Here is a 24,930-nt window from a genome sequence, read left to right on the forward strand (position 1 = left end):
TCACTTATCCGTTCTTCTGCCTCAGTTATTCTACTATTAATCCCATCTAGAGTAGAGTATTTTTAATTTCATTTATTGTGTTGTTCATCGTTATTTGTTTCATCTTTAGTTCTTCTAGGTCCTTGTTAAATGTTTCTTGTATTTTCTCTATTCTATTTCCAAGGTTTTGGATCATCTTTACTATCATTATTCTGAATTGTTTTTCAGGTAGACTGCCTATTTCCTCTTCATTTGTTTTTATCTTGCTCCTTCATCTGCTGTGCGTTTTTCTGTCTTCTCATTTTTCCTATCTTACTGTGTTTGGGGTGTCCTTTTTGCAGGCTGCACGTTCGTAGTTTCTGTTGTTTTTGGTGTCTGTCCCCAGTGGCTAAGGTTGGTTCAGTGGGTTGTGTAGGCTTCCTGGTGGAGGGGACTAGTACCTGTGTTCTGGTGGATGAGGCTGGATCTTGTGTTTCTGGTGGGCAGGTCCACCTCTGGTGGTGTGTTTTGGGGTGTCTGTGGACTTATTATTAGTTTAGGCAGCCTCTCTGCTAATGGGTGGGGTTGTGTTCCTGTGTTGCTAGTTGTTTGGCATAGGGTGTCCAGCACTGTAGCTTGCTGGTCGTTGAGTGAAGCTGAGTGCTGGTGTGGAGATCGAGATCTCTGGGAGATTTTTGCTGTTTGATACTATGTGGAGGTGGGAGGTCTCTTGTTGACCAGTGTCTTGAAGTTGGCTCTCCCACCTCAGAGGCACAGCACTGACTCCTGGCTGCAGCACCAAGAGCCTTTCATCCACACGGCTCAGACTAAAAGGGAGAAAAAGTAGAAAGAAAGAATTAGTAGAAGAAAGAAAGAAAGAAAGAAAGAAAGAAAGGAGAGAGGGAGGGAGGGAGGGAGGAAGGAAGGAGGGAAGGAGGGAAGGAGGAAGGAAGGAAAATAAGAACGAAAGAAGATAAAGTAAAATAATATAAAGTAAGATAAAATTTAATAAAGTTATTAAAATAAAAAAATAATTATTAAGAGAAGAAAAAGAAAAAATGGATGGATAGATCCCTAGGACCAATGGTGGAAGCCAAGATATACAGACAAAATCTCACACAGAAGCATACACATACACACTCACAAAAAGAGGAAAAGGGGAAAAAATTATAAATCTTGCTCTCAAAGTCCGCCTCCTCAATTTGGGATGATTCGTTGTCTTAAGGAGGGAAGGAGGGAAGGAAAGAAAGTAAGGAAAAAGATAAAATAAAATAAAAGAAAGTTAATAAAATAAAAAAGAATTATTAAGAAAAAGAATTAAAAAAAAACAAACAAAAAACGGACGGATAGAACCCTAGGACAAATGGTGGAAGCAAAGCTATACAGACAAAATCTCACAGAGAAGAATACACATACACATTCACAAAAATAGGAAAAGGGGAATAAAATCATAAATCTTCCTCTCAAAGTCCACCTCCTTAATTTGGGATGATTCGTTGTCTATTCATGTATTCCACAGATGCAGGGTACGTCAAGTTGTTTGTGGAGCTTTAATCCGCTGCTTCTGAGGCTGCTGGGAGAGATTTCCCTTTCTCTTCTTTGGTCTCACAGCTCCCAGGGGCTCAGCTTTGGATTTGGCCCCTCCTCTGTGTGTAGGTCGCTGGAGGGCGTCTGTTCTTCGCTCAGACAGGACAGGGTTAAAGTAGCAGCTGATTCGGGGACTCTGGCTCACTCAGGTTCGGGGGGAGGGAGGGACACGGAGTGTGGGGCGAGCCTGCGGTGGCAGAGGCCAGCATGATGTCGCACCAGCCTGAGTCGCGCCGTGCGTTCTTCCGGGGGAGTTGTCCCTGGATCCCGGGACCCTGGCAGTGGCGGGCTCCACAGGCTCCCCGGAAGGGGGGTGTGTAGTGATCTGTGCTCGCACACAGACTTCTTGTTGGCGGCGGCAGCAGCCTTAGAGTCTCATGCCCGTCTCTGGAGTCCGCGCTTTTAGCCCCGGCTCGAGCCCGTCTCTGGAGCTCCTTTAAGCAGCGCTCTTAATCCCTTCTCCTTGCACACCAGGAAACAAAGAGGGAGGAAAAAAGTCTCTTGCCTCTTCGGCAGGTCCAGACTTTTCCCCGGACTCCCTCCTGGCTAGCTGTGCTGCACCAACCCCCTGCAGGCTGTGTTCATGCCGCCAACCCCAGTCCTCTCCCAGCGCTCCGACTGAAGCCCGAGCCTCAGCTCCAGGCCCTGCCCGCTCAGGTGGGTGAGCAGACAAGCCTCTCGGGCTGGTGAGTGCCGGTTGGCACCGATCCATTGTGCGGGAATCTCTCCGCTTTGCCCTCCGCACCCCTGTTGCTGTGCTCTCCTCCACGGCTCTGAAGCTTCCCCCTCCGCCACCCGCAGTCTCTGCCCGCGAAGGGGTTTCCTAGTGTGTGGAAACCTTTCCTCCTTCACAGCTCCCTCCCACTGGTGCAGGTCCCGTCCCTATCCTTTTGTCTCTGTTTATTCTTTTTTCTTTTGCCCTACCCAGGTACGTGGGGGGGTTTCTTGCCTTTTGGGAGGTCTGAGGTCTTCTGCCAGTGTTCAGAAGGTGTTCTGTAGGAGTTGTTCCACGTGTAGATGTATTTCTGGTGTATCTGTGGGGAGAAAGGTGATCTCTGCGTCTGACTCTTCCGCCATCTTCCAGAAGCCCTGTATTTCTTTTGTTTTTCTTTTTTTTGCTTGCAGGTTTTCTTTCATTTATTTATTTTTTATTTTTTTGGCCATGCCCCGGGGCATGTGGGATCTTAGTTCCCCCACCAGGGATCGAACCTGCACCCCCTGCATTGGAAGCACGGAGTCTTAACCACTGGACTGCCAGGGAAGTCCCCAGATTCTTTTATTTCTTGATTATGAGGTCACTATTAGCACTATCAGTAAAGTTGTGGGAAGACTAGTGTAGACTACAAAGGATTAAGAGAGTGGGAGAGTGAAGAGCAGTTTGATCAGAGAAGATGAGAGGAAGGAGAGTAGTTTGAGGGAATGGCCGAAACAAGGAAGTGATATATTTTACCATTTTACTATGGAAGCTTTCAAATATGTAAATAAAGAGTAGTATAACGAAACCCATATACCTATCAACATTCTGCTATTCTTTTTTATTTCCCCACCATATTTTTTTCTGGAGTATTATTTTAACCTTTTTATTTTGAACTGATTTTAGACATACAGAAAAATTGCAAAAATGGTACAGAGAGTTCCTGTATACCCCTCACCCAGCTTCCTCTAGTGTTAACATTGTATATAACCATAGTACAGTGATCAGAACCAGGAAGTTAACATTGGTACAACACTATTAAACTACAGATCTTATTTGAATTTTATCAGGATTTCCACGAATGTCCTTTTTTGTTCCAGGATCTTATCCAGGATCTCACATTGCATTTAGCTGTTATTTTTCCTTAGTTTCCTTCAGTTTGTAATCGTTCTTCAGTCTTTCCTTGTCTTTCATAATCTTTTGTGAGTGTTTTAAAGCAAATCTGAGACATATCACTTTACCCATAATACTTCAGTATGTTTCCCTAATAGGTAAGGACTTTTGTTTTGTTATCACACATAACATAATAATAATCACTCCTTAATATCATCTAATCTCTATTCACCTCCCAATTTTCTAAAAAAAAAAAAATGTGTTTTTACAATTTGTCCAAATCAGGATCCAAACAAGGTCAACAAATTGCATTTGGTTAGTAAGTCTCTCTTTTCTCTAAAGGAACATTTCTTTTCCTTTGTTTGTTTGTTTTTTTAAAAATTTATTTTATTTTTGGCTGTGTTGGGTTTTTGTTGCTGCATGCAGGCTTTAGTTGCGGCGAGCAGGGGCTACTCTTTGTTGCAGTACACAGGCTTCTCATTGCGGTGGCTTCTTTTGTTGTGAGCATGGGCTCTAGGCGCGTGGGCTTCAGTAGTTGTGGCACGCAGGCTCAGTAGGTGTGGCTTGTGCAGGCTCAGTAGTTGTGGTGCATGGGCTTAGTTGCTCTGCGGCATGTGGGATCTTCCCAGACCAGGGCTCAAACCCGTGTCCCTTGTGTTGGCAGGTGGATTCTTAACCACTGAGCCACCAGGAAAGTCCCAATAAGTCTCTTTTAATATATGTGTTCTCTTTTTAATGTAATTTGTTTGTTTAAATTCAGTCATTTCTCTTGTAGAATTCTCCACTTTCTGTATTTGGCTGATTGTATCCTTGTGGTATTTTTAGTATGTGCCTCTGTCCACATATTGCCTGTAAACTTTAAGATCCAGAGGCTTGATTATATTTAGATTCATTTTGGCCTGGGGAGGGGAGGCAAAAAGGAAAAAGAACTTAGATGGTCCCTAAAATTAGGAATTTTTTGTTTATTTTTTAACTTTTTATTAAGAAAAATTTCAAACACACAAAAGTAGAATGGTAATGTGGACTCTCAGGTACCCAACCTTCAATAATAATTACCAGTTTATGGCCAATCTTCTTTCTTCTATAGCCCTACCCGCTTTTCTCTATACTATTTTGAAGCAAATCCCCAGCATCATTACATTAGTAAATATTTGATATGTATCTCTAAAAGATAAGGATTCTGTTTTTAAAGAACATAACCACAATATCATTAGTACATCTAAAAAATCAATAATTCCCTAATATCAAATATCTTGTCGGTGTTCAAATTTCCAGTTATCTCCTAAATGTTATATTTTTATAATTTAAAGTCTGGCCCACTACCTATTTTTGTAAATAAGGTTTCATTGGAACACAGCCAAACATAATTTTTTTTTGCAGTACGCAGGCCTCCCACTGCCGTGGCCCCTCCCGCCGCGGAGCACAGGCTCTGGACGCGCAGGCCCAGCGGCCATGGCTCACGGGCCCAGCCACTCCGCGGCACGTGGGATCCTCCCAGACCAGGGCACGAACCTGTGCCCCCCGCATCGGCAGGCGGACCCCCAACCACTGCGCCACCAGGGAAGCCCCCAAACATAATTTTTTATGTATTGTCTTTGATTGCTTTCATGCTACAGTGGCAGAGTTGAGCAACTGCAACAGAAACCATTTGGCTCTCAAAACCTAAAATATTTACTATTTGGGTCCTTCACAGAAGAAGTTTGGTGACCTCTGCTTTAGGCAGTCATCTTTTAGAATAATTAAAAATAAAATATTTTTTATATTTACCATCATTTAAACCACTTCTGGTTATCTTCATTTCCTTGTGTAAATCCAAATCTCCTTCTGATATCATATTCCTTTCTGAAGATCATACTTTAACATTTCTTATAGTGCATGTTTCAGCTTTTGCTCATCTGAAAAATGTCATTGTTTTGCCTTCATTTTTAATAGCTATTTTTGCTGGGTTTAGAATTCTGGGTTGACAGTTTTATTTGTTCAGCACTCTAAAGGTGTGTCCATTTTCTTCTGCCTTGTGTAGTTTTGGGTGAGATGTCTGTTACCTGTTTCCTCTGATTGCAATGTCTTTTTTCTCTGGCAGACTTTAAGGTTTTCCTCTTTATCTTTGGTTTTCAGTAGTGTGAATGTGTTTAGGTTTGTGGATTTTTGCTTTTGTCTTTAGGTATTTATCTTTTTTAATATAATTTTTATTTATTTTTTAAAATTTTATTTATTTATTTATTTGGCTGTGTTGGGTCTTCGTTTCTGTGCGAGGGCTTTCTCTAGTTGTGGTGAGCGGGGGCCACTCTTCATCGCAGTGCACGGACCTCTCACTGTCGCAGCCTCTCTTGTTGCGGGGCACAGGCTCCAGATGCGCAGGCTCAGTAGTTGTGGCTCACGGGCCTAGTTGCTCCGCGGCATGTGGGATCTTCCCAGACCAGGGCTCGAACCCGTGTCCCCTGCATTGGCAGGCAGATTCTCAACCACTGCGCCACCGGGGAAGCCCGAGGTATTTATCTTGATTGGGGTTTTCTGGGCTTGGATCTGTCATTTGATGTCTTCGTTATTTTTGGAAAACAATTCAGTTGTTACCTTTTCAAATATTTTTTTCAGATCCATTATCTTTCTCCTCTTGTGGGATTTCAGTAATATACAAATTAGACTGTTTAATATCGACCCACAGTTCTTGTATGCTCTGTTCTGTTTTGGGGTGTTCTTTTTTGTTATTTTCTAGTTTTATTGAGATATTATTGGCATATAACATTGTACAAGTTTAAGATGTACAATGATTTTTTATTTATTTATTTTTTTTTGGCGGTACACGGGCCTCTCACTGTTGTGGCCTCTCCCGCTGTGGAGCACAGGCTCTGGACGCGCAGGCTTAGTGGCCATGGCTCACGGGCCTAGCCACTCCGCGGCATGTGGGATCTTCCTGGACCGGCGCATGAACCCGTGTCCCCTGCATCGGCAGGCGGACTCTCAACCACTGTGCCACCAGGGAAGCCCCAATACAATGATTTGATGTGTGTAATTTTAAATTTTCTAACTCTTCTTGTTTTGTTTTTGTTTAGATAATTTTCACTGACCTATCACCGATTTCTTTATTTGGCTCTGTTGAGTCTGCTGGTAAGGCTGTCAAAGGCATTCTTCATCTGTTACTGTATTCACTTACTTCTAGCATTGCCATTTGACTCTTACAGTTTCCATCTCTTGGCAGAAATTCATCATCATTCATGCATGTATCTTTTCTACTAGAGCCTTTTTTAACTTTTTAATTGTATTCATGGTAAATTTTTCTTCTGAAATTCTAACATCTGGGTCACCTCAGAGTCTGGTTTAATTGCTTTGTCTTGTAACAGAAGGTTGTTTCCCTGTGTGTGTGTGTGTGTGTGTGTGTGTGTGTGTGTGTGTATGGGGAAGGGGTAATTTTTTTATTGATCACTGGCCATCGTGTATAACAGTAGAGACTGCCTGGAAATGGCACATCTTTTCTGCTAAGTTGTTACTATGGGGGTTAAGTTAATATAGTAAGGAGTTGAACTGTATTTGGGTTTTGTACTTGATATGGGAACCTTCAATGCATCATCAGCTTCAAATTCCTCCCCTATTACCTTGTGCTTAGGGTGGGCACTAGGTTTTCCCAGTGTTTTTCTTAATGTTCCTCCTCCATGCTTAGTTTTCTGTATTCCCTTTGCCCCTGCATAAGATAGTTGGTTTCTCTCCAAGCTCTAGCCCCTCCCTTAGCACTAGACTGCTATTGCTTGTTGTTGCATACTTGCTAGCCTTGTGGTGGGTACCTGGGAGGTGGAGATTCTTTGTTGTTTTGGTCCAGCCTCTGCCTTAGGTAGGTCATATGTCCCTGAGTCTTCCTGGGTGAGACTTTCTCAGTGATCCTGTCTCTCCCCCAGCTGAAGGGAGACTCTAATAGTCTGGCCTCAGGATGATTTCCCACCCCTCCTCCAGGAGTAGTGAGGTTTGTCTTTTCCCTTTCCCCAGCCACAGTGGGTTTTCACCTGTGCTCTGGAGACAACAGAGTTTGCTGATCTTCCCCCAGCAGCTTTAAGTCTCTTTTTCTGTAGGGGAGAAGGGTCTGAGCCGGTCTCTGTGCTTTTCTCAGAAGAGGCAGCTACTCCCCTTACACCTGGACCAATGGAAGTCTGTGGAGAAGAGCCTGCAAGTGGGTGTGAATGCCTCCTGTGTCTAATGTTTCCAGGGACACTGTACTCTCACACTAGTCAACACTTGGTCTTTAGCAATTCATTTTTAAATTTTAGCTGAATTCTTAATCATCTGTGTGATGCCCCGTGTTGTTGTCTTCTCGTGCTTTGCTACAGATGAGCCAGTGCTCATGTCCCATCTCTTCTTGGAAGTAAGTGCCTGTCTTTCCTTAGATTTCATTCATGCTGCTTGGTTGCCCTACAACCTCAGCTCTCTGATGGGTTCAAGGAAAGTTATGATTTTGTAGTTAGTCTAGCTTTTTCTCATTGTTCTAGTGGATGAGATGCTCATTCCAGCTTTCTACATCCTAATTGGAAGTCAAATTACAGTGTTGTAAAGTCACTTGAAATAGTTGCTCTCTGTGTGGTTGTGTATTTAATTCAGTAGGTTCATTTGTTTCATTTTTCTTTCAGTTTTTGGGACTGCTTTTAAATTTTAATTTTGTCTCATAATTCTGTGAAGTTATTTATATGATTTCAAGTTATATATACAGAACAATGTGTGTTCCAAGAAGACTAACTTCTCTACTTGTTTCCTCCACCTTATTCCCTCCTTTCCTAATTAGGAAGCCTCTTTTAAAAAAAATCTATGACATTTCTTACATTACATGTGACAGGTCACATTACATGACTTATTTCTTATATTTAAAAGATATTCAGATATGTATATATATATTTGTACCCCCTCTTTTCTCAGATAAATGGTAGCATGTATACAGACTTTCCTCCACATTATTTTTTAATTTAACACTCCATAATAGTTCTTTAGAGATATACCCATTCCTTCTTACAGCTGCATAGCACTCCATTATGTGGACATACCATGCTTTATTCAACTGGTTCTCTGTTGATGGGCATTTGGGCTATTCTCAGGTTTTTCGCTTTTACAGGTAGTGTTGTAATGAAGAGCCTTGTGTGTGTGTTTGTGTGTGTGTGTGTATATATATATATATATATATATATATATATATATATATATATATATATGACTTTTTGTATTTTTACCACTTTAGACTCCTAAAAGTGGTGAGCAATCCATATGTAAATTTACTGGATATTGCCAGATTAATCTTCAATAGGGCCTAGTACCATTTTACCTCCCCAGCAGCAGTGTGTGAGTGCTTTTACCCCTCAGCTTCACTTGCAGAATGTGTGGTCAAACTTGGATTTTTGCCGGTCTAACAGGTGAAGAATTTTCAAGTAGCTTTAATTTGCATTTCCTTATTAAGAGTGTGATTGAGAAGCTGCTTTTCATAAGTTCTTTGAACAACCTTATTCTTCCTAAAATTTTAGTATACTGTCTTGTATTTCATTTACCTGTAACTATTGCCCACTAAACATTGGGCCAAAAACCATATGAGAAGGGATTGCTTCTGTTTTCTTAGGAACTTGAAGATTCTAGAGTTTCAGTCACAGTAATCAAATTTGGCATATGAACATAAGAGTTTAAAAGTTTGCAATCTTGCAGTTCACTTTGGAAATGTTATTTGATCTGTGGTTGCCAGTAATCTGGTAAAAAGAGTATAAATAATGATGTGTTTTGCTATTTCCATGTTCTTCCCAGTTTCCCTTTAGATTTCACATAATGCTCCAGTTTTAGCCAGCATAATGCTCTGTTTTAGCCAGCAGAGGCCACTGGAGCCCACTAAGGAGCAGAAGTGCAACAGAATTGTGGCTGTGCTAAGATGTGATCACTGAAATGTCACTAAAAGTTCTGCAATCTTACTAGCTTCTATCCTGTTAAGATTTCATGCTTGACAGCTCATGCAGCTCAATATCAAAAAAAACAAATAACCCAATTCAAAAATGGGCAGAAGACCTAAATAGACATTTTTTCAAAGAAGACATACAGATTGCCAACAAACACATGAAAAGATGCTCAACATCACTAATCATTAGAGAAATGCAAATGAAAACCACAATGAGGTATCATCTCATACTGGTCAGAATTGCCGTCATCAACAAATCTAGAAACAATAAATGCTGGAGAGGGTGTGCAGAAAAGGGAACCCTCCTGCACTGTTGGTGGGAATGAAAATTGATACAGCCACTGTGGAAAACAGTATAGAGGTTCCTTAAAAAACTACAAATAGAACTACCATATGACCCAGCAATCCCACTACTGGGCATATACCCTGAGAAAACTATAATTCAAAAAGAGACATGCACCCCAATGTTCATTGCAGCACTATTTACAATAGCCAGGACATGGAAGGAACCTAAATGTCCTTTGACAGATGAATGGATAAAGAAGATGTGGCACATATATACAATGGAATGTTACTCAGCCATAAAAAGGAGTGAAATTGAGTTATTTGTAATGAGGTGGATGGACCTAGAGCCTGTCATACAGAGTGAAGTAAGAAAGAGAAAAGCAAATACCGTATGCTAACACATATATGGAATCTAAAAAAACGGTACTGATGAACCTAGTGGCAGGATGGGAATAAAGACGCAGACAGAGAACGGACTTGAGGACACGGCTGTGGGGGATGGGGAAGCTGGGACAAAGTGAAAGAGTAGCATCGATGTATATACACTACCAAATGTAAAATAGATAGCTAGTGGGAAGCTGCTGTATAGCACAGGGAGATCAGCTTGATGCTTTGTGATGACCTAGAGGGGTGGGATAGGAGGGTGGGAGAGAGGCTTAAGAGGGAGGGAATATGAGGATATATGTATACATATAGCTGATTCACTTCGTTGTACAGCAGAAACTAACACAACATTGTAAAGCAATTATACTCTGATAAAGATATAAAAAAAAGATTTCATGCTTGAAAGAAACCAGATATTTGAGGGCAAGAAAGTCTATGCCATTTACTTTATAATGTTTTCCATTGTTTGCCATCTCCTTCTTTAAGTTAAAAGAAATAAGCGTTTGAGAATTTTAGCTAACTGCATTTTTCGATGTCTGGTGAGCTAACACCTTATTTTAAAAACTGTATAAAACCCTACAAAAAGACATGGTCCTGCTCTCTGGGAAATGATGATGTCTTTGGGGGAATCCTACAGTTTATTACAGGCTTTAAATTTTTGTCCCTAATTCTTCTCAGTTTGCAGGCCTTTCAGATATATCTATCTCACAAGACATCCCTGTGGAAGGAGAAATCACCATTCCCATGAGATCTCGCATTCGGGAATTTGACAGCTCCACACTGAATGAATCTGTTCAGAATACCATTGTAAGTTAGACAAGTTGAGAGGACTTCTGTTCAGTGTCATGGGGCTAAATAGCTAATAGCACTTTGTAATATTTTTGATTGGTTCACTGGTTTTCAGTGTATTTTATTTATTGAAATTTAAGGTTCTCCCCTAGAGAATAATTTGGTACAGCCTTTTTGGAAAGCAGTTTGGCTGTAATGGATATTAAGGAACTTAAAATGTCCAATCCTTTTGAGGTGATAATTCCCACTTCTCTAGGTATAGTATAAGGAAAAAAAATTTTTAATACAAAAGTATTTTAAAAAATACAGAAAAATGTTTATACAAAGACGTTTGTTACAGCAATATTTATAATGGGAGAAAGTTGCAAAGAAGAGTAATCGGTTAAGTAAATTATGTTACATCTATGTGGTAGAATGGTAAACAACCATTAAAAGTCATGTTTACAAAGAACTATTAATGACATGAAGAAATTTCTAAATTAGGACAGAATTACCTCAACTATAATTTGAGAGGTTATGTTTATATGACTGCACCCTTCTTTAAATGTCTTGATTTTTTAAAATCTGGCTTCTAGGATTCATTTGCCAGAATGTATGGGAATGTTGAAAATTAATTGACTTTACACATTGTGAAGAATGTGTTAGCTTGGGAGCAGGCTGATTGCCCCTTGTGACCTCATCATGTATGAACTGAAAGTTAGGTGCTGTGTTTTGCAGAGCAGATTTTACTAGTGCTATTATTTTCGTTTCTTTAAGTAACATATGAGGAGGGCTATGTTTCTCTTCTGTGGAGTTTAAAAACTCAAAACAGAACTGATGAATGTGGTAAAGAGTTAGATGTTGGCTTAAGGAGTTAATAGGAAAAGTTAATAGAAAAAGGAGTTAATAGAAAAACCCCACCTCTCTGGTTTGTTTGTATAGTGAAGGAATTAAACTGGAGTTATAGCTCTAAAATTCAATGAAGGGCTCCCAGGAGATTGAAATAAAAGAAATTTTAGCAAATTAAGTGAGGGGGCTGCTTGGCAACCTTGGTCATCACAGTACAAGTTGTTTATATCTTTCAGATGCGTGATCTAAAAGCTGTTGGGAAAAAATTCATGCATGTTTTGTACCCAAGGAAAAGCAATACTCTTTTGAGAGATTGTAAGTATATAAGGATTTTGAGGCTTTGCTGTTTCTCATCATACATTATCATAAGTATTTTATAAGGCAAAGGCTCTGTGGTAATAAAACTGATGTCATTTTGCAGGATGAAAAAATACATAAATGAAGTTTTTGAAAAAAGTTAAAAATTTAGGATGGAATTTCAGAGATTGGAAGATTTTGCTGAATATATTGTCCTCATCAATAAATATAGACTGTATATTTTCACCTGCTATAATAGACGCTGCAAAGAATATTTCTGGAAGTGGCAAAGACATAGGGACTTTGTTCAACCAAAGAGCTAATGATTTCCAAGGGAAAGGCAAAATGTGTAAATGTTAAATTAGAATAATAGCTAATACCCATTAAAGGTTTAACAAATTAATAGTACTTTATTGACATTTCTATTTTCAGAATGATCATTTAGTCTGTTGACTGCTTTCTTTAGGAGTTCCAAAACAGTGTTTGCAGAAAATTTTGCTGTTATTTAGAATTTATTCTTAAAATTGTTAGACCTTTTCTTTTCAAGCATTCTTGGTTTTTCTTAGTACCCTTTGTCAGAAAAAAATTGAATCTATTGTTTGAGAGTAGTAACAATGATGTTGTACATGAGTGTACCTTCTATTTTGGCAGCATTTCAGCTGTAATATAAGGATGTCAAATATGTGGCAAATGTGCCATCACTGTGTGGCAATTGGATGCAGCGTCAGAATCTTTTTCAACATAGTACATTGTGGGTTGAAGCTGACACATGATTTGCTACAGCTCGTATGTAGTGGAAAGAGCATGGGCAAATCAGTGTTTGAATAGTGTGTGATCTTGGATAAGACAGTTAACTTTTCTGAGGTTGAAGTTTCTTCCTCAGAAAAGCTGTCTTATCCAATTAGATACCAATTCAGATCCATTAGGATGGTTATTGTCAAAGAAACAGACAATAACAAGTGTTGGTGAGGATGTGGAGAAATTGGAACCCTTGTGCATTGCTGGTGGGAATGTAAAATGGTACAGCCACTGTGTAAAACAACATGGTGGTTCCTCAAAAAATTACCACATAATTTTATAGTATATAAAATTTATAGTATAGAACTACCACATGATTCATTCAGCACGTCTCCTTCTGGGTATATACCCAAAAGAATTGAAAGCACGGACTCAAACAGTTATTTGCACCTGTGTTCATAGCAGCAGGTGAAAACAACTCTTACGTCTATCAGTGGATGGATGGGTAAACAAAGTGTGTTATATACACCATGGTGTATGCCATATATGAATGGGTTATTATCCTTAAAAAGGAGTGAAATTCCTGATACATGCTACAACTTGGATGAACCTTGAAGACATTATGCTAAGTAAAATAAGCCATACACAAAAGGACATACATGATTCCACTTATGTTAGGTACCTAGAGTAGTCAGATTTATAGAGAAAAAAAGTTAAATGATGGTTGTCAGGGACTGAGGGGGTATTGAGGAGTTATTGTTTAATGGGTTGGAGTTTCAGTTTGGGAGAAGAAAAAGTTCTGGAGATGGATGGTGTGTTGCTTGCACAACAGTGAATATACATACTCCGTGCCTGTACAGTTAAAAGTGACTAAAATGGTAAATTTTGTGTTTTATGTATTTCACAAGAATAAGAATAGTTTTAAAATACTGTTATGAATCTTTTACAAATTAAAAACAGTCTTCACTGCATTAAAAAAACAGCGTATTAATGTCAGTTGTACTTGAATTCAGCTTTTCAGTTGATAAATTTTAACAATTTATTGCTTATTTAATTAACAGTAGTTTATTAGAGTGTTAGGATTATGGTTTTTCTTTTTTTACATCTTTAACAAACTTTCCACAGTGGTGTCAAAATTACTTATTTAAAAAAAAGACGTAAGTATGTACATATGCACACTTCTTTCACATAAAGTTATGTACAAGTGAGGTTAAAGTTAGAAGTGGTATATGTACCTTTTTTCATATTACTTGAGGAAGATAATTGTGCTTTAAGCTGTATGTTACTGAACTGTTGGTTTATTAATCACCCAACAGCTATTGATTGAGAACCACAGTGATTAGACCTAATGTTGACAGAGCCTTTATAGTTTTCAAAAAGTTTTCATGTTGTTTGTTAACATTTAACCCTATGAAATTACCAGTGTTGGGCTGTTTTTCACCTATAAGAACAGCAATTCTATGCTAGTTCAATGTAGTAATTATGAAAGGGAAACAGTATTGCAGAGTGGAAAGGACTTTGTAGTAGGAATCAGAAGATTCTGGTTTTGGTTCTAGGTTCTGGTCCCACCCCCACACTTAACTGTTTACGGAAACTTGGGCATGTCACTTCTTCCCAGCTTTGTTTTTCATATTTGTGAGGTGAACCTGATTATACTTGCCTTGTCTAATGTAGTCTCAGATAGGTAAAGTGACTTGGCTTTAGTCTTCTTTTTGGTGGTGCAGGGTAGGGCACTTATGTCTTTTGACTCCTTGCTCGTTGGTCTTTAACTGTAGCATGCTGGAATGTGGCTTAGTAGGTGGGGAGAGGGGTGATTTGTGGGATGTGAAGTGAACAAAACTTAAAGGATATATGAAGAAGGGCATTCAGAATTAGGGAGCAGGGAGGGTCAGCAGAGGGATAGCAGAGGTCGGAAGGCTTGGGCAGACAGGGAGAGCCTTGATGTCTGAATTCCAAGAGTGGGAGATGTACATATTGGAATAAAGACAGAAAACACTACATGGTTGTGTCTTAACAGTCTTCTGTCTTTTCTTGTAGGGGATTTATGGGGCCCTTTGATCCTTTGTGTGACGCTTGCATTGTAAGTACTTATATTTCCTTTCTTTGTCATTTGACATAGATTAGATTTTTTTCATGGAGTTTCAAAATTGAAGGGGATTTTGACTGAATATTTCATTTAGGACTTCTATGACATATTGTACTCCTTATGTATTTAAATCTAAAAAGTCAAGTAGTTTTCTAGATCAATTCAAAGAGTGATGGAATTTAAAGATGTGAAAATTATGCCCACCTTCATTTACCAATGACTTCTTATCCTGTTTTAGCCATTTCTGTTCAACATTTATTCACACTCATGTACCTCATTAAGCTAAGTGAATTAAGTATCTGTAGGTTTAAGCACTGTTTATTTGCAAACATAATTCTTTAAAAATTTACTAAAAGTATAAGTGAGAATAAATTAGAGTAGAAGTGGTAGAGTTCAAAGCAAGATCATGTTTCAAAGTGTTATGTTTTCCGTATGCATTGTATGTAAAGGGAAAGGACAGAAGAAGGAAAGCAAAGTTCCGCTGGAGAGGGGAATATAACCACTGGTAGAGTGGAAAAAATACTGCACTAGGATTCAGTTCCGAGTTCTCATCCTAACTTTGCTATCAGCAGAGTGACTTTCGGCCACTAATAACCAAAATTTGTATAATGATTTTTCTTAGCTTACAGAAAACTTTTAAATACCTTCTCTTATCCTCATGACAAGAAGTGAATATTTTTCCTCTTTTGACGAACAAGCTCAGGTTCAAAGAGATTGAGGACTGAACCAAGGTCAAATATTCAGTGGTAGACCTGGAATTCAACCTCAGGTTTCCTTGACTGCCCATTCTCTACCTCTGCAATTATTACACATCTCTTCCCACGTAACCTCTCTGGGTCTCCTTTTCCATATCTATAAAAGGAGATGGTTGAGGGTCCTTTCCAGGCCGAACCTTTCATGATTTTAAATTCAAGTTTCTTACTGGCTTCTTTACCCATTTTTAAATGTAAGTCAAGCACATGGTAATCTAGGTAAAAACGTGGAGTGCTCTATCTTATGCCTTTAATAACCATATCAAGGGAAACAATCCAGTGCCTTGATGAAAGGGTTTATATTAGAAGCTCTGAGCATATACTTTCTTAGTTTTGAAAGATTAACCTTAGAGATTATGGAGTTTAATACCACTTATTTGCAGAGAAGAAAATTGGAGTCCCAGAACATCAAGTGATCTGCTCCAGTTTCCATATCTAGTGACAGAATTAGGATCAATATCTGAGTCTCCTGCCTTCCAGGCCAGTTAATGTTCTTTCTATCATACCATGCTGAAGCAATAGGAGTTCCAGACAACAAGTGATGAGGACCAGCATTCTTTGCACTGGATTGTCAGGACTTGGAATAGAGCATGCAGAACCATAGAATACAAAAGCCTGTACTGGCACATAGCATAGCAGGACAAGACTTACTGTGTGACTTCTCTATACTTTGTAATAAGAGGTTGTGAGTTTGATGTTACTTATTCTGTTACTGGAAAAAAATGACACAGAGTACAAGTGTTCTGAGTCCAAAATTCAAAGCAGTTTACATCTGTAAAATTTTTAGAGAGGATATAAGTGACTGTTCAATTACTCAGTTTCAAAGTAAAGCCTTTTCGTGATAATCTGTATGTTTTGATTTTAAAAAATCAACAACTAAATAGGTTTATAGACTGCTTCCATTTTTAAATGCCAGAACTAGAACCTTAACCCAAGGATTACAAATTCAAATGTGTACATGCATGCATTGCGAATTGGTTACCAGAAGCCCTTGTGAAGGAATCTGCTGCTGTGTCAACTGCACCCAATTGTTGCCATGTAGGAATGCGGGTCCAGTGTTGGAAACTCTTATGATTTTTCAAGAAAATCCAGAAATACCTCCCAATTTTAAAATAACATCAACTTGAATTTAAGACCATTTTAAGTATTGTATAGACCAACAACCTCATGTCTGTGAGCCATATTTAGCCCTTCAGTTTATACCCTCTGCTTAACTAAAAAAGGTCTTCGGTAATCCATTTAAGCATTCCCATGAGGTCAAATGGAGCACCTCTTGTAGTCCTGAGGCATTTGGAATTTGAAATAAGGGATATACTTCAGGCATTTTACTTTTGTACAGCCTACATATTATAGATCTTCAGGTGAGGTTTAGGGCAGCTCCCTGATTCAAAGTTTGAGAACCCATGCTGTAACTTTGTTGCTCTAAATAAAAGACTAGGCAATTCTCATGCCATTTCCTTGTCACAGAATGCTTCAGAGAGGCTCTGTAGATAGCGAAAAAGATGGAGGGCCCCAGTTTGCAGAAGTGTTTGTCATTGTCTGGTTTGGTGCAGTTACCATCACCCTCAACTCAAAACTTCTTGGAGGAAACATGTGAGTATTATTAAAATGCATCCCTTTTCCCTTGCCAGGTTGCATATCTTAGATTTTTAAGGAAGTCTGGCTAGTTATATATTTTTCAAAAAGAAAAATCAAAATAAATGAGAGCCAAAAAGAAGGTTCTCTTAAAACCACTGAACAGAGATAACCTAGTTGAATTAAATTACCTTAAATTATCTGGGGTCCTTTGATAAGCTTCAGTGCTCTCGCTCCAGCCCCTGAAATCATAGGCAGAATTTTTTGTGTTAGAAGATTATGTCTGTCTTTGGGAACAGATGGTCCATAGTTTTCAACAAATTCTGAAATAGGTCTGTAAACCACAAAAGATTAAGAAACACCATTCTTAGAGGTTCAGTGGGAGAAGGAGGTCTCTAGGAATTAGAGCAGATCATCTAGATACTAGATGGCTGACTCTTAAGGAGTTTAAGCAGAGAGGAGGAGAGTATGGGGAGAGCAAAACTAAAGCACATGTTTAATACAGAGGCCTATCCTTATAAAATCAACATTAGGGTATAGGTATTATGTATCTGAAGGAAGGTAATGATCCATGATACATAGAAATCTGTGTAATAAACTGTATCATGATACAGATCAGCTATATTTATGATCTTTATGGATGTATGTTGTTTTTTAGATCTTTTTTTCAGAGCCTCTGTGTGCTGGGTTACTGTATACTTCCCCTGACGGTGGCAATGCTGGTTTGCCGGCTGGTACTTTTGACCGAGCCAGGACCAATAAACTTCATGGTCCGGCTTTTTGTGGTGATCGTGATGTTTGCCTGGTCTATAGTAGGTAAGAACGTACTTATCTCTACAGTAACAGAGCAGACCGAAACATGAGTTAGAGATGAAGATCAGATGAGGAGGAGTGTAACTTACAAGTTACATATGAGTGATATGATTCTTGCCAGTGTCATCCATAGAACCGTCTTCTCTCAGTAGGGATAATGTTCATCTTATCTGAGTTGGCTATCTGGACTTCCGAGATGTGGAGAGTCACGTCTTTTTTTCTTTTCAATCCTTAAATAGTGGATAGGGTTGAAAAAGGAGATTACACTAGACCTAGCTTAGTCCTGGCATATAGGAGGCATAGGTGACTTGAGAAATGGCTTGAGCCTTTTCCTGACAAATTAATCATAATAATAGCCAGCATTTACCAATTGCTTACTGTAGGCCAGGCACTGTCATAAGTACTTCATACATATTATCTCATTTAACCCTCACAACAACCCTAATAAATAAAAAAAGTTATTATTGGTCCCATCTTTATAGATGAGGAACAGACCCAGAGAGGTTAAGCAACTTGCCCTAGGACACATAACTAGTGAATAGGGGAATCAAGTTTCAAACCCAACCAGATCACATACCTGTTTAGAAATGTACTATACTACCTCCCAGTATAGGTTGGTAAGTATCATAGTACTTGTCTGCTTCAGTAGAAAATTCTGCTAAAGATTAGTGAGAGCCTGTAGCAGTGGCAATGAATGCTATTTGCTCATTGTTTGTACTTTCCTAAAATTCTCTTAAAATTCCACCTTAAACTGGAAGTGTTCACTAGCTTCTTTTTAATGGGATAGACAGACTGCCTAATATTTTTGTGTGCAATAACATCTCTTTGGAACATGGTTAAAAGCCAAGAAGTAATCCAAAAGTAAGGTCTGAGAATGCCAGAATTGATATTCCAAGGATTGTATTAAGCTTGGGTGCTTTAACTACCCATGGAAGAGCCCCTCATTCCCTCACTTAGAGTCTGATAATTTACCGTACATGTAGTTCTGAATAACTTAGTTATCAAGTGTCCAGGCCCACAGTGGTTCAGCAAGTAGAATCTTAGATGAGAGAGAAGTTCCTGTAATTCAGCAAATATGTACTAAACACAGACTGTGTGTCAGGCATTGTGCTAGGCATGGTCTCTATCCTCCGAGTTCACAATCTAGGCATAAAAGTTTTCCAGGTGGGCAATGGAAGTCTATACAGTGTATAGTGGAGACACAGAAGAGGTAAGTGGGCAGTTCTACCTGGGGTGGCAGGATACCAGATGGTTGTTCAGGAAAGGTTTCCTTGAAGGGTGATTATCGATGAGTAAAAAGATGAGTATATGTTTCCTGGATGGACAAGAGGATTGGCATCTAAAAGAGCTGATAACTTATTAAGAACAAGTACTCAAAAAACACAGCAGTGTGAAGCCATTTGCCATAGGAGTTTTGTAAGCCTATTTAGCACAGTTCAGTAACTTCTCAGAAAAGGGTAAGAAACCCCTTTTAGAAAGGTTTCCATCTTAAATGGTTGAAACCTTTCCAAGCTTTCATACTTGAAACAGGTAGCCCTCAGCTGTCCAGAAAACTATGCTGCCAAATGCCTTTTTCTCTGAGGATCACAAATGTAACTGAACTTATAGTATATAATTCTGTGTCCCAGACTATGTCAGGCCCCTTCAAGTTTAGTAAATGTTAGTAGTTGTGACAGTCTTATTGTATTAAATATTCCTTTTTGTTGTCTTGTTTTGCTTTGTTTAGCCTCTACAGCTTTCCTTGCTGATAGCCAGCCTCCAAACCGCAAAGCCCTTGCTGTTTATCCTGTTTTCTTGTTTTACTTTGTCATCAGTTGGATGATTCTCACCTTCACTCCTCAGTAAATCAGGAAATGGAAATTAAAAACCAGGGAATTCAAAGCTCATTTCAAAGATGCAATTCACCGTGGAGTTTTGCCTTTGGCCCTCTTTTGTCTAATTTTGGAGGTATTTGGTAACTGGGTATACGAGGAGATTAAAAGGAAACCATAAAGCACCGTCACCGTTTTTGTAAGGAACTGATGTTTGAAAGGCCGTCCTTTCCTTCTTAATGTTATTTCTTTAAAATATGTGTGCATAGTACACACAGTATAATGCCTCCTTAAGGCATGATGGGGTCACTGTGGTCCATTTGGGTGACAACCAATGACTTGGGAAGCACATGGATACATCCTGCAAGTTGAATAGAGTTGGTAACTATATTTTCAGTTTTGAGAATACCAGTTCAGGTGCAGCTCTTAAACATATTGCCTTATGACTATTAGAATATGCCTCTCTTTTCATAAATAATAAGGGATAGTCTATTTTACTTCTCTTAAGCTTAAAAAGACAATGAGAGAGGTTGGGAAAGGGGTACATAGATGTGGGAGGAGAAAACATCTAAGCAAAATTCAGATTTTGACTAGAGAAAATTCTGCACTTGCTTAAAAAAAAGCAAAGGACATCTAAAACATAGGCTTTTTTAGTCTTTCTGTATAGTCACCTTTCTGCCATGCTTAATAGCAGCTCAGTGACACTCTTAATTTTTTTAACATCTTTATTGGAGTATAATTGCTTTACAATGGTGTGTTAGTTTCTGCTTTATGACAAAGTGAATCAGTTATACATATACATATGTTCCCATATCTCTTCCCTCTTGCGTCTGTCTCCCTCCCTCCCACCCTCCCTATCCCACCCCTCTAGGTGGTCACAAACCACCGAGCTGATCTCCATGTGCTATGCGGCTGCTTCCCACTAGCTATCTATTTTACGTTTGGTAGTGTATATATGTCCATGCCACTCTCACTTTGTCACAGCTTACCCTTTCCCCTCCCCATATCCTCAGGTCCATTCTCTAGTAGGTCTGTGTCTTTATTCCCGTCTTACCCCTAGGTTCTTCATGACCTTTTTTTTTTTCTTGGATTTCATATATATGTGTTAGCATACAGTATTTGTTTTTCTCTTTCTGACTTACTTCACTCTGTATGACAGACTCTAGGTCCATCCACCTCACTACAAATAACTCAATTTCGTTTCTTTCTATGCCTGGACACTCTTAATTTTTAATCTTACTTCCCAGTTCTGCATATGCAAGCTAAGGTGTTAGCAGTCAACTTGTAATTTTCCTTTGACTGAAGCTCTCAGTGGACCAATGATTGAACTTACCCAAGTAGAAGACCTCAGAAATTTAGATTGGTAGGTCCCTAATGCATATTATCATGTGGGCAGCTTCTCTTAAGGGTAGAATGAGGCAGTTTGGATACAGCATAGCTGTAAGGAATTTCTTGCTATTCTGTGTAGTCTGACCTCTAACTAAAAAGTAAAGCTAAATCAAAGGCTGCATTTAACCATGTAAACATGGAGGGATTTAGTGTTCTAATGGCTGATTTCACAGAACAACTAGATGCTTAAGAGCATGAGGTAGGATGAGTTGAGTTTACAGCTGCCGCCTTTTCATAGTGGGCTTAGCAGTTTTTTCATTAGGTGTGTTTTTCGGGTTGGGGATAGCAGTTTGTTTTCTTGGTTTTAGACTTTATTTGTAAAGCCAATTAGCTCTCCTTTAGAGAAGTACTTTTTTGCACATGTGCACCTACTTGTATTCTCAGCTATTTATGCACACAAGTGTGAAGGCTTTTCAGGGAGCAGAGTGTCTGGGACAGGCTGATTCTGAGCTAATCAGGGTTCTTTTAAGGTAATATGAGCTGCTGCCTTCTATAAATTGCACAGTGAAAAACTCTTAATAGACAAAGATTAGGAGTCAGGCAGAAAACATTCATTGTAAATATAGTTACTTATAAAAATAGGAATTTCTTATTCCACATCTTTTCTTTATCATGGAGTTTAAATATTTATTCACTGGTATTTAAAGATGACCTATGCATAGATATATAATTTTTAAAATATACTTTCTCCATCCCCAGATTAACCAAATGAACAATACTAGGACAAATGAGTACTTGGAATGATATTCAATTACAGAGCATTACAAAATTGGTCCCCTCTGTCTCAGCATTGTCTAGATATTTTGGTTATGTATTTGTATTTGTTTCAATTTCCCTTTTAAATTTCAAAATAAACCCTGTTAGGACAAAGCCAATGTTTCAGTCTTGATAAATAAAATATTTTGAAACTGGTTCTGATTTTAAAATTGGTCCTAAATTATCATCCATTTCCATTGTCTGAAAGTTTCTAACTTCCCACTAAAAACATCTCTTCCAAAGTTGTTTTGTAATCTATCCCAATGATTATAATGTAAAATTAAAGAAATAATCATGCTTCTCAAAAGGGAATTAAATCTTCACTGAATTTTACTCAGGCTAAATATTTGGTCAGAAATTCCTAAGGCCACAACTTTGGTGGGGTTTGTGTGTGTGTGAGGGGGGTATTATACATATTGGGTGTTAAGGCAACTTGTTCTGTGTTTTAATCTGTTGCTTTTGGGTGACTTAGGGAATGGTTTTATTTGATTTAAATGAAGGCGGGTAAGATGGAGATTTAATTATCTTTCTGAAAATGGTCAATTTGAGGGTATAAATAAATATTTTCTTAATATATTCAAAAAAGTGCATTGCTTTCTGTCACAGAAGACCTGAGTATCTGGAAGTTGTAACCCTCAACACAGCTTTCCCTGATTTGCTGCAGAGGCACGTGGCTAATTATAGAAAGGAAGACTAGAAGGGAAGGGGACTCCAGCAAAGGAAACCCTGTTCCGGGAATTGGAAGGTTTCACGCTTTAGATGAAATTCAAGCATGTGATGTGCATTACTGCCATCGTGGCTTATCACTTGCTGCTCCTGCTTCTGAGATTGAGACTCCGTTGTCATATTCTTTAGCAATAGGAAAGGTGAAGACTGGATTTAATTGCTGTTCAGATTATAAATACTCAATTGATATGAACATCTTTTTTGCAGTGTAGTCTTAAAAGTCAATCATTAATCGTCAAGTCTTTTGCCTCTTAAGTGGCTTATTACATGAGTTGAGTTGTATCTTTTCATTGTGGGGATTTTCTTTTGGGCAAGGTGAGGGGGTCACAGGGCATGGGGCTAGTAAGCATTTTACTGTTTACTGTATTTGTCTTTTTATAAAGTGTCCCCCAAAATGTGATTAGAAGGCTGACAAGCCTATATTTGAAGGTTTAATTGTGTACGTTATATAATCTAAGTACTTACTGTATTTGAACTTCCTGTTTATTCCTGGAGATGAAAATGAAAATCTCCCATCATTTCCAATTCTTGGATAACATCAAGTCATTGAAATTTATCTAAGGCCTATCATGATATGATCAGACATCCATTGCATGCAGTTGTTTTATTCCAGAGTAAAATACTGAAATTGTGCTTCTTAATTAAACTGTTCATTTCTGAGACAATTTGGATAGAAATAAATGTGTGAATGTTAATGCATATATGTAAATTAGAAATACTTTTTTAGATTCATGGGCTTTTATTAAAAATAAAGAATTTCTAGGGATTTACTTAGGTCATAAGATGGCTAAATAATAATGTGACAATAATATTACTACAAATAATAGCTAACATTTATTGGGCACTTACTGTGTGCCAGACACTACTCTATTTTTTTAAGAATTTTTTGTAACAGCTTTATTGGGATATACTTTACCATAAAATTCACCCTTTTAAAGTAATATACAATTCAGTGATTTTTCAGTATATTCACATAATTGTGCAACTATCACCACTGTCTCATTTTAGAACATTCCCATCACTTCACAAAGAAACCCCAAAGCCATTAGCAGTCATCCTCTTTTTCCCTTTTCCCCAGCCCCTGGCAACCATCAGTCTGCTTTCTGTCTCTGTGGATTTGGCCAGGCACTATTCTTAAGTGCTTTTTATGCATCTCCTCCAATCTTCAACATAAAGTGGTACAATCCTCATTTCACTGGTAGAAAATTGAGGCACAGAAAGGTTAAGTAAATTGTCCAAGGTTACACAGTGAATTGATATTTAAAATAGGAAAACACATTAGCTGAGATCATAGTAGGACACAGTTTTGAATTGCATTGTTATACGTATGAAATGAATACACCTCCTCCCCAGGGTATGTTCCCTGTTACTAGCCATTACAACGTACAGCTCACTGGAGGTCAATAACTCGTTTTTTTCTGAGTACTAGAATACTATATTAGCATCTGAGAAAGACACAGCGGTTATACATTGGGAAGAGTTAGGTTTGCTGCCCTCACTCCTCCTTGAGCCCCTTTTCTTTCCCCTCCTCCCACCACCAGACACATACACCCCTCCCCTTTTTCTCAAAGTCTTAAGAATCAAGCAGCTTCTGCCTCTTTCGTTTTAATTCTCCCAGTGGGATGGTTAACACATCAAAATTTAACGTGTCTATTCAGGTGTTTATAGTCATGGGATGCCACTGGTCACATGTAGTACCAGCTATATTCCTAAGACCTCAGAGAGCAGTAGTGTGAAAATAGAATGCCTTTCTATTTGGGTTAAACTAGGTGGGGTAAAGAAATAACACAGTAAATAAAGGCTTTGCCTTAATGAAGTCAGTGTTCCAGCCTGGTAGGAAGTGGCTACACGCTGCTCTTGTTCACTCTGTTCTCTTTTAGAGCCTCTGTATTCTGCACCATCTCTGCTGGTAATTTCTTGGTCCTCTTCGATGCTCTGTTTTAATCCTGATTTTTCCTATAAATAAAGAACCTGTGAAAAGAATAAATCTGTAAAATGATTTGTGAATATTAAATGTGCAAATAAAAAACACTGGAAAAGGAGAATTTGCACGTGCCGGTTCTTGTGCTGAAAGGCATGGGGATATTTCCTGCATACTGTTTTCAGATATATTGTCATCAGAAAATATTGAATGCTGTGTAGGATTGCACAGGTAGCAAGTTAGGAAGTCACATTTACTGAGCAAGTATTTACCAGATGCTATAATAGCCGTTTTATGAACAGTACTGCTCCCAGTGAATTTAAGGTTCTTGCCTTGTCGCAAAAGAATTCGGAGACAAGCAGGGAGTTAAGAAAGTAAAGTGAGGATTTATTTAAGCAAGAATACGCTCTCAGAGGGAGAGCAGACAAATGGGTGAGGAGCTGCTGCCCTGGGTTTCTCTGGCAAGCCGGTTATGAGGGGCATACAAATAAAGGGGCAGAGTATTCACTGGGGAAGGAGGGGT

At 38.7% G+C, this 24,930-nt stretch overlaps 1 protein-coding gene across 3 annotated transcripts in view; it reads left to right on the forward strand.

Moving 5' to 3' along the window:
* Positions 1–24,874, forward strand: part of YIPF6 (Yip1 domain family member 6) — a 34,943-nt gene extending 10,069 nt beyond the window's left edge. Inside the window, exons 2-7 of one of the 3 annotated variants that reach the window (XM_079911613.1) lie at positions 10,605–10,733; positions 11,780–11,858; positions 14,616–14,658; positions 16,884–17,009; positions 17,650–17,807; positions 22,367–24,874. In XM_079911613.1, coding sequence (XP_079767739.1) covers positions 10,605–10,733; positions 11,780–11,858; positions 14,616–14,658; positions 16,884–17,009; positions 17,650–17,807; positions 22,367–22,392 — 561 coding nt within the window. In that variant the 3' untranslated portion in view covers positions 22,393–24,874. Of the gene's footprint in view, positions 1–10,604; positions 10,734–11,779; positions 11,859–14,615; positions 14,659–16,883; positions 17,010–17,649; positions 17,808–19,530 lie in introns of all 3 variants that reach the window. The other 2 variants (XM_079911612.1, XM_079911614.1) reach the window with 2 other exon arrangements.
* The last annotated feature ends 56 nt before the right edge of the window (positions 24,875–24,930 follow it).

The sequence above is a fragment of the Stenella coeruleoalba genome, assembly GCF_951394435.1.
Source record: "Stenella coeruleoalba genome assembly, chromosome: X".
In the NCBI taxonomy this organism is placed as follows: domain Eukaryota; kingdom Metazoa; phylum Chordata; class Mammalia; order Artiodactyla; family Delphinidae; genus Stenella; species Stenella coeruleoalba.